The sequence below is a fragment of the Etheostoma spectabile genome, chromosome 2 (assembly GCF_008692095.1).
Source record: "Etheostoma spectabile isolate EspeVRDwgs_2016 chromosome 2, UIUC_Espe_1.0, whole genome shotgun sequence".
Taxonomy (NCBI): domain Eukaryota; kingdom Metazoa; phylum Chordata; class Actinopteri; order Perciformes; family Percidae; genus Etheostoma; species Etheostoma spectabile.
In genome coordinates, this window is record NC_045734.1 from 6,783,271 (window position 1) to 6,800,018 (window position 16,748).

The following is a 16,748-nucleotide window of genomic DNA, read 5'->3' on the forward strand; positions in this document are numbered from 1 at the left end:
TACTTCAAAACAGTGACAGAAAGTTGAAACTGAAAACCAGTGACATTGTAAAAAATCTTGACAGCGTAAAAAATGAAATCTGTCACTGAAAAGACATAGCAACAAAAAATGTTTGCCATTAAAAAAAATTGTTTGCATCACAATGCAAACAAATGTCAAAGTGAAATAATATCATAGGATTGTGAGATTATTACTTTTTGATGTTTGTATTTTATATATCAAGTCAACCTTTTTCAGTGCCAATATTTGTTTCAATGCCAAATTTTATTTTCAACACCACAGGTTACTGTCACTGTTCTAGCTCCATACTTTCATACATTCATTTTATTTGAGGTGTTTTGTCAAGCCTCAACTGGCGCATCTTCCACTTCCTGTTTGCATGTGAGAGTTTGACTTTACTTTCATTTTAACCAACTGAAGCACATGCTCAACATTATAGAGGAGATAGTCTAAGATCTCCAGTTGGAGTGGGCTAATCAAATATTTTCTACTTTTTCTTTCCAGCTATCAAATTGGTCAAGTATTCAGTGTTTTAGGATATTTGTCACACTGCTTTGTGAGTTTCTGCACAAACACATTTTTGGACATGGGCAGGCATGATCTCTTCCTAACCACATCATAATGCAGTCTGCTGCAGATGTTATCTGTAAAAGAACTTAAGAAATACCAGAAGGCACACTGTAACACATATCATTTCAATTGCCAACCACTCACCACGGCTCTATGTATATCTTCAATTTTATTATCTGTAATTATATTTTTCCATTATGAGTGCTTACTTTTTCAATATTATTGCAATATCTTTTGTACCATGGCCTCCCTACTTTACAGTACTTTTTATGTAATTCCACTTTACATTCATTAAGTACTTTTTACACATTGTCTGTTGTTTGCTTGTTCGTTGGTTTGTTTCTATTGTGGAAAAACTACTGCTCCAACATGTGAATTTCCCCATTGTGGGATGAATAAAGTATTATCTAATCTAATAAAGTGATGTGTCTGGTTATTTGCAGTTCATCTGGTCAATGCAACTTTCCCTTTCACACAGCTTTATTTTTGTTTAGGTACATACATCAGCTCTATTATTGCACATATTTTAACATCTAGTAGTTTATTTTATTTTCCATCTTGCTTTCCAATAGTGTTTTCCTATACTTCAAACACATGTTCTTTTGTGACATCTTCTGCATTACTTACTACCAAATAAGTCTGTTGAAACTGAACAGTATAAATCCAACTGTTCCCACAGATTGCACAGAGAATAGGAAACGCAAAATTTCTCCAAATATTTCTCCATTAATTTTATGATTGTTGGTAATTTGCCTGCTTTCTACATTCCACATGTATGATAAAAAAAATACTACAACATATAAGCTGCTTGTGACTGTTTGCTTTTAACGGGAGCAATAGGGACTGTTGTCCAACCACAGGATTATGTCCGATTTTCTTTCTGGTTTGGGAGTATGGAAGGAAACCATGAAGTTCCCAACCCTTTTCACTGGGATAAACCCTCTCCAGTATGTGTCTGGATGCTGGGAAAGGGAGCTTAGTGCCATACTTGGATATCCTGTCTGCTCTTTAAGGTTGAAGGGCCCCTTGCTTTATGAAATATCCCCTTTCTGTGGAATTCATCACAGGGACAGGTCACTTGCTATAGCGTCTTATTTTCTCCACAAATAAGTCAGTGGAGTTTTCCACATCACTCAAGACAGAGATGGTGAAATTATGTTTGTTTTGTTATTGGGCGTGTAATAAAGTGTTATGAATAACATCTATGCTTGTTAAGGCATGTCATATTAAACTAGGAAGTGAGAACAGTACTTACTGCGTCCCAAATTCCAACGCTGGGGGCTGAAAATGCAAGGGCCTCCCATTCTCCCGTGTATATAGAGAGGAGCTGGTGAAGAGAATAAAAGTACAATAGAGACAAACATTAGGCCAAAGTACAGTACTTCTCTTTATATCATCAGTTCCATCTAAAAATTGAGAAGAAAAACTCATATGGAAATAATTACACACTCAAATGAAGGTTGCAAATAAAAAATAAAAAAACATGACTCAATTGTGTTCCATAACACTACATTTGACACTTGAGTTGAACAAAACATGATTACACAGTACTCCATGTAATGAGGATATTTATAAAAAAAAAAAAGGTTCCACACTTCCTAAACAATGATTAAAGACTTTTAACAGCTAACTCCACGGTCAAGTCAAGTCAACTTTATTGTAAATTCTGCAATATGTGAAAAACATACAGAGCAATTGAAAATGTGTTTCTCTCAAACCCATGGTGTGCTTCCTTAAGTTGGGCACAACAAAATATTATCCTCACTACCAAATAACACAGTTTCACTCAAACAAGATCCATTTAGTACAATGATTTGTCCCACCTCAGGCACTGTGTGCACTATAAACCGCAATGTGAACACTCAATAGAAAACCATGCAGCTTGAAAAAGGATTTATTTTTAAATAAGTTATGAGTTAAATGTAAATGTACCCACAACAGGCAGATATCAATGTCATATAAAGACTTCCTACTGTACACCAATGAAGCAGCTGCATATACAATCTATGTTGCCTTGCACAGCATGTATGGAACGCTACAAGCAACCAGCCAAAGTTAAAACAGGAAACTCTCCTCTCCAGTCTTTCACCAGCAGCTACTTTTGGAGCTCCACTGTGTTTTTGTGTGTGTATTTTTGTGTGTGTGTGTATATATGTTTATGTGTGTGTGTGTGTGTGTGTGTGTGATCCTGTGACCATGAGCTTTTGGAATGGGTGCCTTGAAGGAGGGAAGCAGCAGCTGATTTGAGATTGTGCATTAATATGTGTGCATGAGTAAAAGCAAGATTGGACTCTGTTGACAATAGACTTACAAAGCTGATGACCAACAGAAGCAAGGAAGTGAAAGGACTACAGTTCAAGTGTTAAAAAGTAATCTGTAAAGGAGTGCCCTATAAGATTCAACACTTTTATGTTATTTAAAGGGTAACATCATTTTTTTTCTGAGTGACTGATAGAAACAATCTTTCACATTGGTCCAGTTTTAAACAAGACCGCTGCTGTCGGTACAACTCTGTCAGCGAAACAAGCTACAATGTATGTTATTGGGCAATTGTGTATCTTCCATTTACATTCACAAAAGTGCTTATTTTGCCACTGACAGGCTCAGATAGTTATTGTAAGTGTCAGACATATCAACAGGCATACAGGAATAACCTGCCACTTAATGTAAATAAAACCAAAGAAATGATTTTTACTTGTTGGCATAGGCATACAGTTAGACTGTCAAACAGGTGCAATTGCAAACAAATTCGGTACAATGGGGCTTAATACGGAGAGAACAGGCTCTCTAAAGACAGGCTCTGCAATAAGTACAGGTGCCCCTTAAAGGCTGTGTAAGGTCTCCTTTACTTTTATAATATGCACACATGATTGCAGGAACATCTATAGAATTAACATTATTACATTTTCAGATGGTAAGATTCAGACATTGCTATCTATAAACAGTAGACAGAGGAGATAGTGAAGTGGTGCAACAGGCATAACCTGCCGCTTAATGTAAATAAAACCAAATAAATGATTTTTACTTGTTGGCATAAGCATTCAGGAGTATATTTGCTCAAAGATAAGTCAGTGTCTATATTTTTTAAGATGATTTAGAGTTCAGGGAGTGGACAAAGATATCATGCTACTGTTTTAAAAGGCAACCACTGAATCTATTGTTCGTTGATAAAAAGGGCTGGAAAAATAATTGGCCAAATGCCACAAACTCCTCTTCAGGAGCTCTTCGAGGAGGCGGTGAGAGGTCAAAATCTCTTAAGACCCAAATCACGTCCCGTAAAGTGCGTAAGAGCTGAGGCCTTTAAGCAGAAGGTACAGATTAAACTTTAAATCAAATTAAGGAATAACAGATAAGATGTGTGTGCATTGGCTGCAGTGTGGTTTGTGTACTAAATAATATTTGTTGTACTTACCAAATTACAGTTTTAGGATTTGCAATCTCTGATAGGGTACTGGTGCAAAATTCTTATCTCTATATCTCACACACACACACACACACACACACACACACACACACACACACAGTATATACACTGCATGTATATGCTATGTTATAATTGATATGGTTTTATGCAATCATTAAGTGCAACAAGACGGGGAGGATGTTTTGTGGGTTCTCTTCTGTTCTTCTGCGATTGTGTGGAAAGGTAGAAGGTATGGTGTGTGTTTTTTTAGATGTTAATTGAAGCATTGGACGAGCTAATGTAGGATTACGTTTCTATGTAGGTTTTCTGTATGTTTATTGTGTTTATGCGCGATGTGTTGCCATTTCATTTCTCTCAAATGATGATGAACTTCTCCTATAGGAGACAATTAGGGCTTATCTTATCTTATGTCTCATGAAGCAACTCCTAACAACCGGAAGGAAGCAGTTATGGGATTTGCAAAACTCTAACAATGAATAAGTTATTGGACCAGCAAAAACACCAGGTCTCCCTGTCAAGCTGCTTAAACATCCAATTCTTAAAAAAAAAAAAAAAAAAAAAAAAAGAAGCGCAAAAGATTAACAAATTAAGCATCATGTCCCAAACAATCCCAATGAGGAACATAAATACATACCATCGAAAAGTACAGGACAAGGTTATGTATTTAATGCAAATGTTCTGAGTGGGTAGTTTGCTGTTATGGAAGCAATCCAATTTGCAAATCTCATTTACAGCACAATATTTGTGGTGGTTTCCAGCCCAGTGTAAATGTTCCTAAAGTGTTAATATTAAAAGGAGAATTCCGGACAATTTTTACATGAATCTTGATCACTATAAATATGCGTGTACTTTCGATTGAAGAAGAAAAGAAAAAAAAGTGAGTATCTGCAGTTATGTGTACAAGCTTCCACTGAGCTACAAGTCTCCTACTCACCAACACCAGATTGATCACATACAAAATGGATGAGCTACAAATACACACGGAACTGCTGCGTGATGATTACAGAAGCCTGGCTGAACACACTTACAACGGACGGCAGCTAGCAGCTAACAGGGCGAGCTAGCTACTGGCAGGACAGAGACAGGGTAGGTGACTTTCAACAGTGTCTAAGCTCTACTGAACTGGACCTCTTTGCAGCAGCTCTGTGTAATCAATTGACAAAAAAGGGAAGGAAAAAGGGGGTAAATGCTGAGACAACAGAAATGAAAAGTACGGTGGCAGACAGGGGCTAATGCACTGACACTTGAGGAAACATGCAAATAGACAGAACACAAGCGAATAAAGAAAGCATCTTCATTAATTTCACAACACATGCGCAGCCCCCACAACTCCAAAAGAAATGTAAATTTTTAATGTTGGCACTGTTCACCCACCCACACCAATACACGCACAAAAATAATTTGATTAGGATCAGATCAATGAAGTAATAAACAGCACCTTCTCCATGGTATCTCAGTTAATTAAGGTCCAATTCAGAGTAAGTATGAACTGATTAACACACACATAGATCACACAAGCATGTTTGAGAGGGATACATTGACAATATCTAGCTTGTGTTCCCTTAAGGACTGAACGGAAAAAAATCCCTTCATTGTCCTTTTCATTTTATAATGCTGATAACATGAGTCACCATGGGCTAGAGAGACCTGATCAAAGATTCGCCTTCTTTTATTTAACTTTAACTTTTCTATGCACTTAAAACCCCACTGCTGTCAAATGGGTGACATTATTTGTAGACAGATATTGCAAACTATTGTCGCTAACAATAATACCCCTTTCCCACTGGCAAAATAAGTCCACTTACACTGACTACCATCTGGCATTTGTCTCAATAGGAAAGGTTACACACATCAGTCCTGGGACAAATGACAATGTACTAGCTCTGCTATTCTCCAAAAGACATATGCTACTCCTTCAACATAGGGTTAGTGCAGAACTAACAGTACAAACAGTAGAAAGCAGCATGGAGGATAGTTAAAATGTTACAGTGGTAAATTATTTTAGACATTGTTACTTCAGTCTTTCTTTCTAACTCAGTACCAACTAATTTAATGCTCGAGCGCTGCTTAGGCAGAGACGGACGGAATTTGTAGCCAGGATGACAGATGTTATCAATGGAGGCGACGCACATTACAGTATTGCACGGAAAAGGGTTGAAAATTAGCGTGTCCTGTTTCTATCACTGCCGACTGGAGCTGGAGCCGATAAATAGTCATATCTACTGCAGAGTCATTTGTCTTGGGAGTGAATGCAGATTGTAACTTTCCCACTGCAGACAAAAGCCAGATGTTGGTGGTTGCAAGTGTTTTTTTTTTTGGCCAGAGAAAAGGGTATGAGTAAAAAAAAAGACAGTGAATGCAGAGCAATTAAACTGAGCAGAGTTTATTAGTGAAGATATCAAGTGAATGTACAGCAGAGTTTGCAGCTTTGTCCACTGTATCAGACAGCTGTAGCAGAAACAAAACATGCACACATTAATTTGAGTGGAAAAAGGGTATTATATTAACTGTAATATGCAATTACTTTCCACTGCACTTTAATTCGGATAGTTTCTGCCCAAACTTTACTTTATTTGTACTACCTTTAAATCATTGTTATACTGCTCATTTTAGCCTAACTTATTATAGCTATCTGTAAAAATTCTGTCAATAATAATAGCCGCCTATATATATATATATTCATAGTACATACTCACCTGTAAAATCTGTAAACCATTAGTATATTATGCTATTTGCACATATCTGTAAAAATTTGCAATTATAGTAATACCCACCAAATTCCTAGCTGTAAATCTTGCTCACAATACTTGTTATCTATATTTTGTATTCATAGGACAAACCCATCTGTAAAACTCTGTTTATAATAGTATTCTTTCCTATATTTATTCATTACATATCCATGTCTTGCACTTATAGGACCATTGTATATATCCTGCACTTACTGCTATTGCACTTCTGGTTAGACCGAAACTGCATTTCGTTGCCTTGTACCTGTACATGTGTAATGACAATAAAGTTGAATCTAATCTAATCTAATCTAATATTGTATTATATTTCCCTTTCACTTTAACACACAAACTCTTAACGAGTTATTGTCATTCATTTACCTGCTTTTAGGGACTGAACTGCCCCGTGGTTTACCACGTGTGAAATTACAATGTTTCACTTTCTTCTTTCCCCCTACTGTGGATTTAGCCCGTGATAGGAAGCGAAATTTTACAACACAACACGTAACAAGTAAGCTGGCAGTGGTGTTTGACTTGATAAGAGGGACACTATATGCTCTATTACAAAACTGATTCCTTCACATGCCCTCTGCAGTTATAATCGTAAATTCATATCTCAAACAGTATAACCTTCAACTGGGTTAGTCAGAGCTGAAATGCCGTGTGTGGGTGAGCATATGAGGGCTCCAATGTGAAGGGGAGATTAAATGTTGGGTGATTGCAGAAAGTTGATATAGATCGGGCCTTGTTGTATGAAATCTAATGTCAGCAGTTATCAATATCAAATAGCCATTTATCTAATTAAGAAGCAGATTTATATAATGATCTGGTATAAAATACAGCATACAATGTGCATACGGGGTGTCACGGTGTAAAACTACTAAGTTATACGCAAAAGCCAGATTTAATGTTAAAAAGTAAAGTGGTAAACTTTTATAGTGTGTTTGCCAGGTCCCTTTGAACTTATTTAAAGGCAGGAGGGATTTACCTTGTATATTAGTAACTTAACATTTTCTCTGAACTCAACAGCAGCTGGCCATACAGAAAAATCCTGCCTTTCAACAAGCATGCCACTGAGCTGCAGTCCAAGTGTTCTGTCCACAGCACAAAAATAACAAGTTATGTTTGGCACTATTTGATCCCCTGGATTAGGGCTGCACAATTAATCGAATTTTAATCGCGATCACGATTTGGACTTCCCACGATCAAATTTGCGTGATCAAGCGATTATTTTTTATAAAGCGTCATTTCATAGAACGCTCCGGTGTTTTTGCAAAGCCAATCTCCCTCCAAAGCCGTCGCTCATGAGCCAGTCAGAGTAGTTCACTGCACCCCGTGCAGCTAAGTTTCTAGATGTAGACAGTCACAGAGGACAAGGTAGCGTGAGGAAAACCAACAGATAGCAGTCGGTAATCGTCAGTCCTCAAGGTTTACCAGTTTACCAGTAAACGCAACACTTTGTCCCATTTGTTGTTTTTCAGACAACAGCAGTGACCAGTGATAGTCGTGCTATTTAGCGTCTTTAGCTGTTAGCTAGTAGCGTCTGTTAGCTGTTAGCTCTTCTAGGACCACCGTGCTAATGTCCTCGCATCCGCTGCAATGCTGTTTATATGGTATTGTTTAATTTGCGTTACATGACCCATTTCGTCTGTAAAGCCGGCCTTGTTGGATCTTTCTACGCTCTCTCTTCCTACTCTCTCTCCTCTTCTCTCCCCCCGCCCCCCACACAGCGGCCGCCGGTCCACACTTCTGATGTATGTCTACAGTTTTAATTTTTCATTAACACAGCTGTATATTGTTAAGTATGAGGGGGCAAACCTGTATTTGTACCAGTGTTTCCGCGGGTAACTGTTATCGCGGCCGCTACGGTGAAGAACACAGAAGAAGTTTTTGAATGCAGCTAACTTCAGTTGGTAGAGTCACAGCGTGGGAGACGACTGCTGTACCGAAGCCTGGACCAGGACCAGAGATGTGACCCATGGCCAGAACATCATAGTTCTAAAAATGCAGCGCAGTGAAGATACAGACGTTTAATACACACGACTGTGTATCCGCCGTTCACCCGTGCTGGACTGTTCATATGATCGACCGTCTCTCTGTGAGTAGCGTCCATCACACTCCTCTCGCAGTTATAATAGCCTATGTGACAATATTAGTTTTGGTTAAATCAACAATCGTGGAATAATCGCGATCAAAATTTTGATCAAAATAATCGCGATTATCATTTGGCCATAACTTGCAGCCCTACCCTGGATCTAACTTAAATGAATCAATGTTAACAGTGACCTGAGCCATGGGGAGAAGTTAGGACCAGTGGAGAGTTTAGGTCAACTAGTTTTCACAAGCATCTGTAGAAGACACATAAACAATAAATTAACAGTGAAATTAAAACCCTGTGTGCACAGTATTAACACTATAATGTAGTAAAAGAATGTTTACGCCAGGACAATTTTTTAACTGAACAGAATGAAATAGCACAGATATTATGAGAAATGATTGTGGTGAAATTGAAGTAAAAAAAAAAAAAAAAAAAAAAAAAAAAAAGACAAGAAAGCAGCCAGGACATTTTGACACAAGCGCGGATACAGACAACAATTCATTAACCTCTGTATCTGCAGCCTGCTTTGCTCGTAGGCTGGCAGGATTGATGGCAGGCCTGCCAGTGCCTGATAACCCTGGCACAAGAGGCCTTCTCAAGGGGCGGAACCTAGCGTACATTTAAAAATCTCACTGCACACAATTGAATACCACTAAAGAGCCCCATATGCTTAGCTACCAGCCGAGCTAACTGGTAGATTAAACTGTTGTCATCCGTTTAGCTCGCCTCTGGCCCATTTATATCAAATGCACTGATGTAATTGGTGCAGCTCGGCTACAAGGGTATAGTTAATGAGCAGCATTACTTGATGCCAGAGTGACTTACTGAACAAATTAAAATTTTGCTTTAGTGAGAACTCTGGACTCCCAGGGAAGGGGAATTGTGGGATCTTTAAGAATTATAAAGTGTGGTCTAGACCTAATCTGTAAAATGTCCTGAGAAAACGTCTTTTATGATATGACACATGAATATAACTGAATTGTATGCTTGTCACTTTAAAGTAGCAATCCAGCGATTTAATACACTTTCATAATGTTGGGGGACTCACAAAAAATAAAAAGGTCAAAATAAAAGCAGAAGACATTTCAATATCCTGATATTTTAGCACTTTTCACACAAAGATTTTGTAATACCGTCACAATGTATGTCTGCATTGCTTATTCACACAGAACAAAGCAACGGCAGCACAATGCCGACCCAGTGTGTGGTTTCACATAACATGCTGGCATTCCGGGAGCAAAGAGGGCACGACGTGTAACACAACAGCGTCAGAGTCTAGTGTGTGTGGGGCGGTCCGCACTGTTGAGCGACCAAACAAACCTGACAGGACCCAGACATCGCCACCTTTATGCATTATAGTAGCACAATCTGTGGCTACCTCCGCTGCTGCCTTAAAAGCGCAACAACTTTGTCCTGATTCCTTCTTTCACAAAGATGACGAGGTGGATTACAGTAAGGCGCATCAGTCCTGCCTTGAACAGGCTGTGTGAAAGGGGCTTTAGTCTCTAGTATGGGTCAAGTTCCAAAAAACCCTGAATCATTCCATTTCCTATAATGCAACTTAATAGCATCTTTTCATTTGATCGACCCTAGCAGGTAAACAACCAGATTTTTAAACTCCATAGCCCAAGTTTGAAATGCAGGCTTTCTGATACAGATTTTTAGTCTCCATGCCCAAGTTGCGATAATCTATTATTCAGACTTGTTCAGTATTGGGGATCCTACATACAGTTGCAGGAGATGACATTTTTTGCTAGGCTGCATTGGCACAGCAATCTTTGAATTTAGGAATCAAACTTACTTTGTACTACTGCCACAACTGCATGAATATAACGATTAAAATCATTAAACCATTTAAATTATGCAAAGTAATACAAACAACTTGCACAGACAAGTCAGCTGAACTGTTTGTAATTGGTTACTACAAACTTCTAGGCCAGGAACACTTGAGTGTGGGAAACACTCAAGCCCAGTTTAGGTACAGTATATGACAGGCTGCTTCTCTAAAAAACATAAACAAGGAGCAGAAGCAAGCACAAATGCTGTAATGTGTAACTTAAACATTAATAACAAGGACAAACAAAGCTACTTTTTCTGAGCAAGCTATTACTAAATAATATTTTGCTTAAAACAATTTTCTAAGAATTTTCTGCAAGAACAAAAACAGCTGGGAAAGACAGACCGACCCTCCTTTTTCTTTCAAGGAGTTCTAAAATTAGTCAGGAATTTGGTTCTGTGCCTTTCTAACACACGCCCCCAAAACTCTCTTCGTCACACACCCCCTCACTCACCAACAGAAACACAGCCTGCATACAGGGAAAGACTTAAAAGCCTTTTTAGAAACCTTCAGTCCTATTAAATTTAAACCACACCTCATCATTTGTCTGTGTGAATGCAAACCATGTCACCCTATAGCTACAGTTGAATTCTGCGTATCAAATAAACCCTTTAACAATGCAGTACTATAGTTTGTGGAATATGTTCACATTACATTGAAACGTCTTGCATGTACTAGCACAGTCATTCTCTGGTGATGCAGAGGTAGGCTTGTTTTTCCATTGGGCTGTTCACAAACCAAACCCACAGCCCTGCTTTGTTTTCTGTGTCTTACAGTGTAATTATAGTCTACACTAAACATGAGAAAATACTTCAGTATGATGCAATCTGTATGCTGGTTTCGGCTTTGTTGGTAATAATGTGGCTTGGTGCAAAGTCTCAACATATTACCAAGTGCCACTCATGGACAGGTGGAAACCTTTATTAACTTCCTACAACTGATTCTATGTGTGACTTTCTCTGACCAATGTTTGAACTAGCAATGTGGGATGGTTTAAATGTATCATTTACGGCTTTTCATTTAGGGTTGCTGAATACGTAATGCATTTTTTTTAAACCCACAGAAGAACCATTTCATGCCTTTTTTCACAGAAAATAAGCTGAAATAAAACATACCTGTCTTCCAGTGGAAGACCATCTTTTCTTCGTTCCTTCTCCAACTGAAAAGGAAACATAAAATATACATATGGTCAAAACAGCAAACTGTAACCCATTTACTCTACATTCACACTGTGGCCTAGATAGAATCACATAAGGAGGCTCTGTGGGATGAAAGTCTACTGGTATGGCAAACTGCCTTCTGGCTACTATGATGATATTCTTAATCAAGGAGGTTTGATGCACATTGGTACACCACCAACTGCCCTGATAAGCTTCACTGTGCATCATCTTTCTTTCATTTTTTGCATAAAATATGACTTCATTGTGAATAAACCAGGAAATCCAAGCAGTAAACAGGAATAGACGTGGGAAACTAAAACTGGCATTACATCTTTTCCACCCTGACTCCAAGGGTTAGACAGCAAATTCTGCCAGAGTTGGCAGAGTGTACTGTAGTTCTCAGAATAAAATCTACAGTTTGTTGTACATGTTCTCACACTGTGCACGCAGGATTACTGAATGAACACACCATCTCTGAAGATCAATGACTACACAAAAGTCTTGCTCTTTGAGAGACATGTTTTACACAATACACAGTATTTTCTACATACTTTGTTATTTAATGATAAAGTTGTGTTGGTTATTATGCTGTGAAGACAAGAATAATTCCCTCAGGTTTAACAAAGTATCTGTACATCCCACAGATCATTTCAATGCTCTGCTTACGGTGGAGGAAAAATCTAAATTATCGACACTAAAAAACACATCAACAAAGTTCTTACATTTCTCTCCCTTACTTTGTAGCACTAATAATGGGTTTCCTCCAAAGTACAGAGCATCCTTTGCGACATTCACAAATCATGGAACTCTTATTATTGGGAAAATCAAGTTACGCTAAAAAATGTGCAAAATTCAATCTTTTGCCTCACCTGGCTACACTGTGCATGTCAACTAGAGATGTTCCGATTCCGATACCAGTATCGGAAATGCTTCCGATACTGCAGAAAATGCTGGCATCGGTATCGGCGAGTACTGGAGTACAGGCACCGATCCGATACCACATAAACTATTAAAAAAGTAATCTATTTACTGGTTAGCTCCGTTAGCGTCGGACACAGTTTCTTCTCGCCACTCTTAAAATAGTGCGATGCTGTTTTAGAGGGCGAAGAAGAATGATCGCTAACGCCTCCTTAAAACAAGCTGCATAGCGCATCCGGTCGGCAGTTCGGCAGGACTTTACTGTGGATTTCCCCCGTAAGACGGCAACATGCACATATGCAAGAAGCAATTTCAAGGGGTGGCACGAGTGTTGCAAATTTCAACAGCAGCAACTAATATAAACATTTGAAGCGCGTCACGCTAAAGAGCACAACATTACGAAAGTACGGGGAAAAAGGACGACTGCAGCAGCAAACTCTGGGGATGCCTTCCAGCAACGAGATACATTACCCCAAACGACAGCCCAAAAAGCCACAACATAAACCAACAAAGTTTTGGAGTTATTGTACCTGATAACAAACCCTTGTCGTTGTCGAAAGAGTGGGATTCGCGCTTAATGGAGCATAGAAGCCAAGGTACGTTTGCCAGGTTGTAAATATATCTCTGAAACTCGCGCTACCCAAATAGACGAGACAGTTAGGGAACACATTTCGTGTATGCTTGGGCAAAGACGTGCATGCAGTCAGCTTTACCACGACAGTTGGCGCTCCGACGTGTGCCCCTGTCTTTGCTAAGTTTACGTCCCACTGGGTGGACAGAGAGTCAACATTTACCCCCGAAATGCGGAGCTGCACGCCACCGAGTCCGAGGGTAACATACTGGCAACATTATTGCCGAATCAATTGAGGGGGTTTAGTAAAGTGGAAAACTCCCCAAGTCCAACGTTCATGTTTTACATTTTTATACTGTTCATTTAAAAATATATGGCTGCCATTGCTGTATAATTCATGTTTTAAAAGTGTGTAACCTGAGCCAGGCCTTACCACAAGATAATATTATCACAGTCATTTTTTTTTTTTTTTAACACACTGTAATGGGTACTCGGTATCGGCGATACCCACGAGCCAAGTATCGGATCGGTTATCGGGAAGTAAAAAATGGTATCGGAACACTCGAATGTCAACTAACTGCATGTACTGAGTTAGGATCATTCTTCTGGAGGGTAAATAATACAGCAGTGCTACAGTTTTATTGTAGTGATTGTGTCATAAGGAGTTTAATCTTTTTTCCGCAGTGTTAAAAAATAAATCTGCAAAATGAGGCTCAGTTCACATTACCTGAGAAAATCCTTCATATGCAGTAGAAGATTTCAAAATTACACACACCAGCAGAACTGCATTACACATAGTTTCATAGGAAACCAGGGCCTACAGCTACATCATGGCTTCATGGTACAGATTTGTCAGTTATTGTTTCTATGAGGAAGCAACTAGTCTACCCTTAAATGTTGTTAGTTATATTAAGCCATTGCAGGAATTACTGCATAAAAAAACGGACTGTTTATGGCAAATATGGATACACAGGATTCTTTCATCAATGTGATATGGATTATAATTTATCAGCCTTTTCATTTGCTGGATAAGCAAAAAGCTGACATTCCTATTATAGTTTATGTATTTAACAAATTATCAAGAATAAATCTATACTGCAATTTAAAAATGATATATTGACAGATTTTATCCAAAATGCACATCCGTTGTCTAAAACATGGCAAAAGTAAGGCTGCAGCTTGAACGTTTTAACTATCTGTGGATGTATCCTTGTTATTCTGTATCATCTCCTAATGACTCCAGCACCTTGAAGCTTGGTCATTTAATGGCTTAAGTCACTGGGACAAACAACATTTTTCAGCTGCTAGCACAACAGTGACCGAAACAGGCTGTTGCAGCAGGTGACATTAAAGCACAATGAATATTCAAAAGCATTACCATTTGTTATTATTTGGGTTCGTTCCAATGACTTTAAGTGAATGCAGGGATTTCAAGGCTTGTGACAAGAGCCTGTACTACAAAACAAAACTCATAGTCAGATGAAACGTTCAACCTTAACTGATCTAATAATCCTAGTGCACCAATCCAATCATATGACCTTAGTCAAATCCAAAACACAGTGTCAATGTTTTCAAAACAGTAAGAGGTATGAGATAGGTGAAGTTCTATTATGCACACAACACCTGCAGAGTTATAATCTTGCTGCCCAATTCTAGCGGTGAACAAAAATAAAAACGAAAAAACGTAAATCACAAAAAAAAAAAGTATCATGATTTTTTGTCAACAATTTTAAACATGTACTCTTTCACACAGAATCAATATTTTTTCTTTTTTTCCCCAATCCTTAAAACTTTTCTGTTATGGGACCGCCAATGCCGACTACATCTCATCTGCTTCCACCAAAACAGATGAAAGCAGAATGCAGAAAATAACATGTACTTCTTAAAAATTAACAAATGTCAGATTTACTGGTGATTGCATTCTTTTAGAAAACATTATTTTTTAGAAATGCTCATGATAAATTGTCTCTACGTGTATATTCAACTTTTGTTTTTGTTACAAAGGAAAAGAAAATCGCAATAAAATACAAATCGCAATACAAATTGAATCGGTGCTAATGTATCGTTAAAGAAATCAAAATGGGACAAAAGCAATCGTCAAGACCCTACCAAATTTTATATTTGGTTTTATTTATTTTTTTACCAAGTATAATGGCACAGGACACTGTATCTCCTGCATCATCACTTCATGTGCCTGCAGCAACAAACACAGCGCTACTTAACCAGACTGACCCACAGCAGCACTGGCATATAGATGAAAGACATCCATTCATGCTCTATTTCACATAGTGGAGACAGTCACTCATTCCACTGCTGCCTATCTAAACATGACACCCTAACTCATGTCAACAATTCTGCCATCTGGTCTGCAAAGGAGAAATGAGTGAAAAACATGTCCAAACATAAGGGGAATGCAACAGTGAGGGTATCCTTCTTGGACGTCTCCAGTGCCTTTAATACCATCCGGCCCCTAGACTCCCGGACAAATGAGACAGGATGGGAGTGGACCCCTATCTGGTGGACTGGATGAGACTACCTCACCGACAGGCCAGTACGTCAGGCTGAAGACATCATGTCTAACACTGTGGTCAGCAGCACTGGAGCCCCCCAGGGCACAGTGCTGCCCCTCTTCTCTTCACCCTGTACACACCTCGGACTTCTGTTACAACTCAGAGCTGTGTCACTACAGAAGTACGCAGATCGACCCAGCCATCGTTGGGTGTATCAGGGGGGACAGGGGGGGAGTATCGGAGTCTGGTTGGACTTTGGCTCTGGTGTCGCACTAACTGCCTACAGTCAACACCTCTAAAACAAGGAGCTGGTCGTTGATTTTGGAGAGTCCAGACAAACCGCAACCAGTCCTGTTGAGGGAGTTGAGGTGGAGGCAGGCCAATCTAACAAATACCTCGGGCTGTGGCTGGACAACAAACTGGACTGGACACACAAACAGCAAGCCCCCTGTCACGGAAGACACAGAGCCGGCTGTACTTCCTGAGAGGCTGCGCTCCGTTAACATCTGCAGCAAACTCTGTGGATGTTCTACCAGTCTGGTGGTCACCATGGTCCTCTTCTACACTGTGGTGTGCTGGGGGGGCACATATCAAAGAAGGACACCCACAGCTGGAAAACTATCGCGGCCGGCTCTGTGGTTGGCATGAAGCTGGACATCACTGGTGACGGTGGCAGAAGAGAGGACTTGGACAAACTGCTGGCTATTACTAGAAATTCCAGCCACCCCCTGCAACCACCGTCATCAGCACCCAGAAGGTAGACGTTTTCAGTGGAAGGCTGTCCCTTGCCCAAGTGCCGGACCAACAGACTCAAGGCTCCTTGTCCACTCATGCCCATCAGACTCTACAACTCTCACTAGGGCCAGGAGGAAATAGGCAAGAGGACAATACATACTACATCTCATACAACAACACATACAAACATACACACATA

At 39.3% G+C, this 16,748-nt stretch overlaps 1 protein-coding gene across 2 annotated transcripts in view; it reads right to left on the minus strand.

Annotated features, from left to right (window-relative positions):
• tmem131l (transmembrane 131 like) overlaps positions 1 to 16,748 on the minus strand; it is a 44,278-nt gene that overhangs the window by 21,179 nt on the left and 6,351 nt on the right. For both annotated transcript variants that reach the window (XM_032535881.1, XM_032535875.1), the window contains exons 3-4: positions 11,771 to 11,814; positions 1,826 to 1,897 (exon numbers count right to left, since the gene is read on the minus strand). In XM_032535881.1, the coding sequence (XP_032391772.1) occupies positions 1,826 to 1,897; positions 11,771 to 11,814 (116 nt within the window). The remainder of the gene's footprint in view (positions 1 to 1,825; positions 1,898 to 11,770; positions 11,815 to 16,748) is intronic.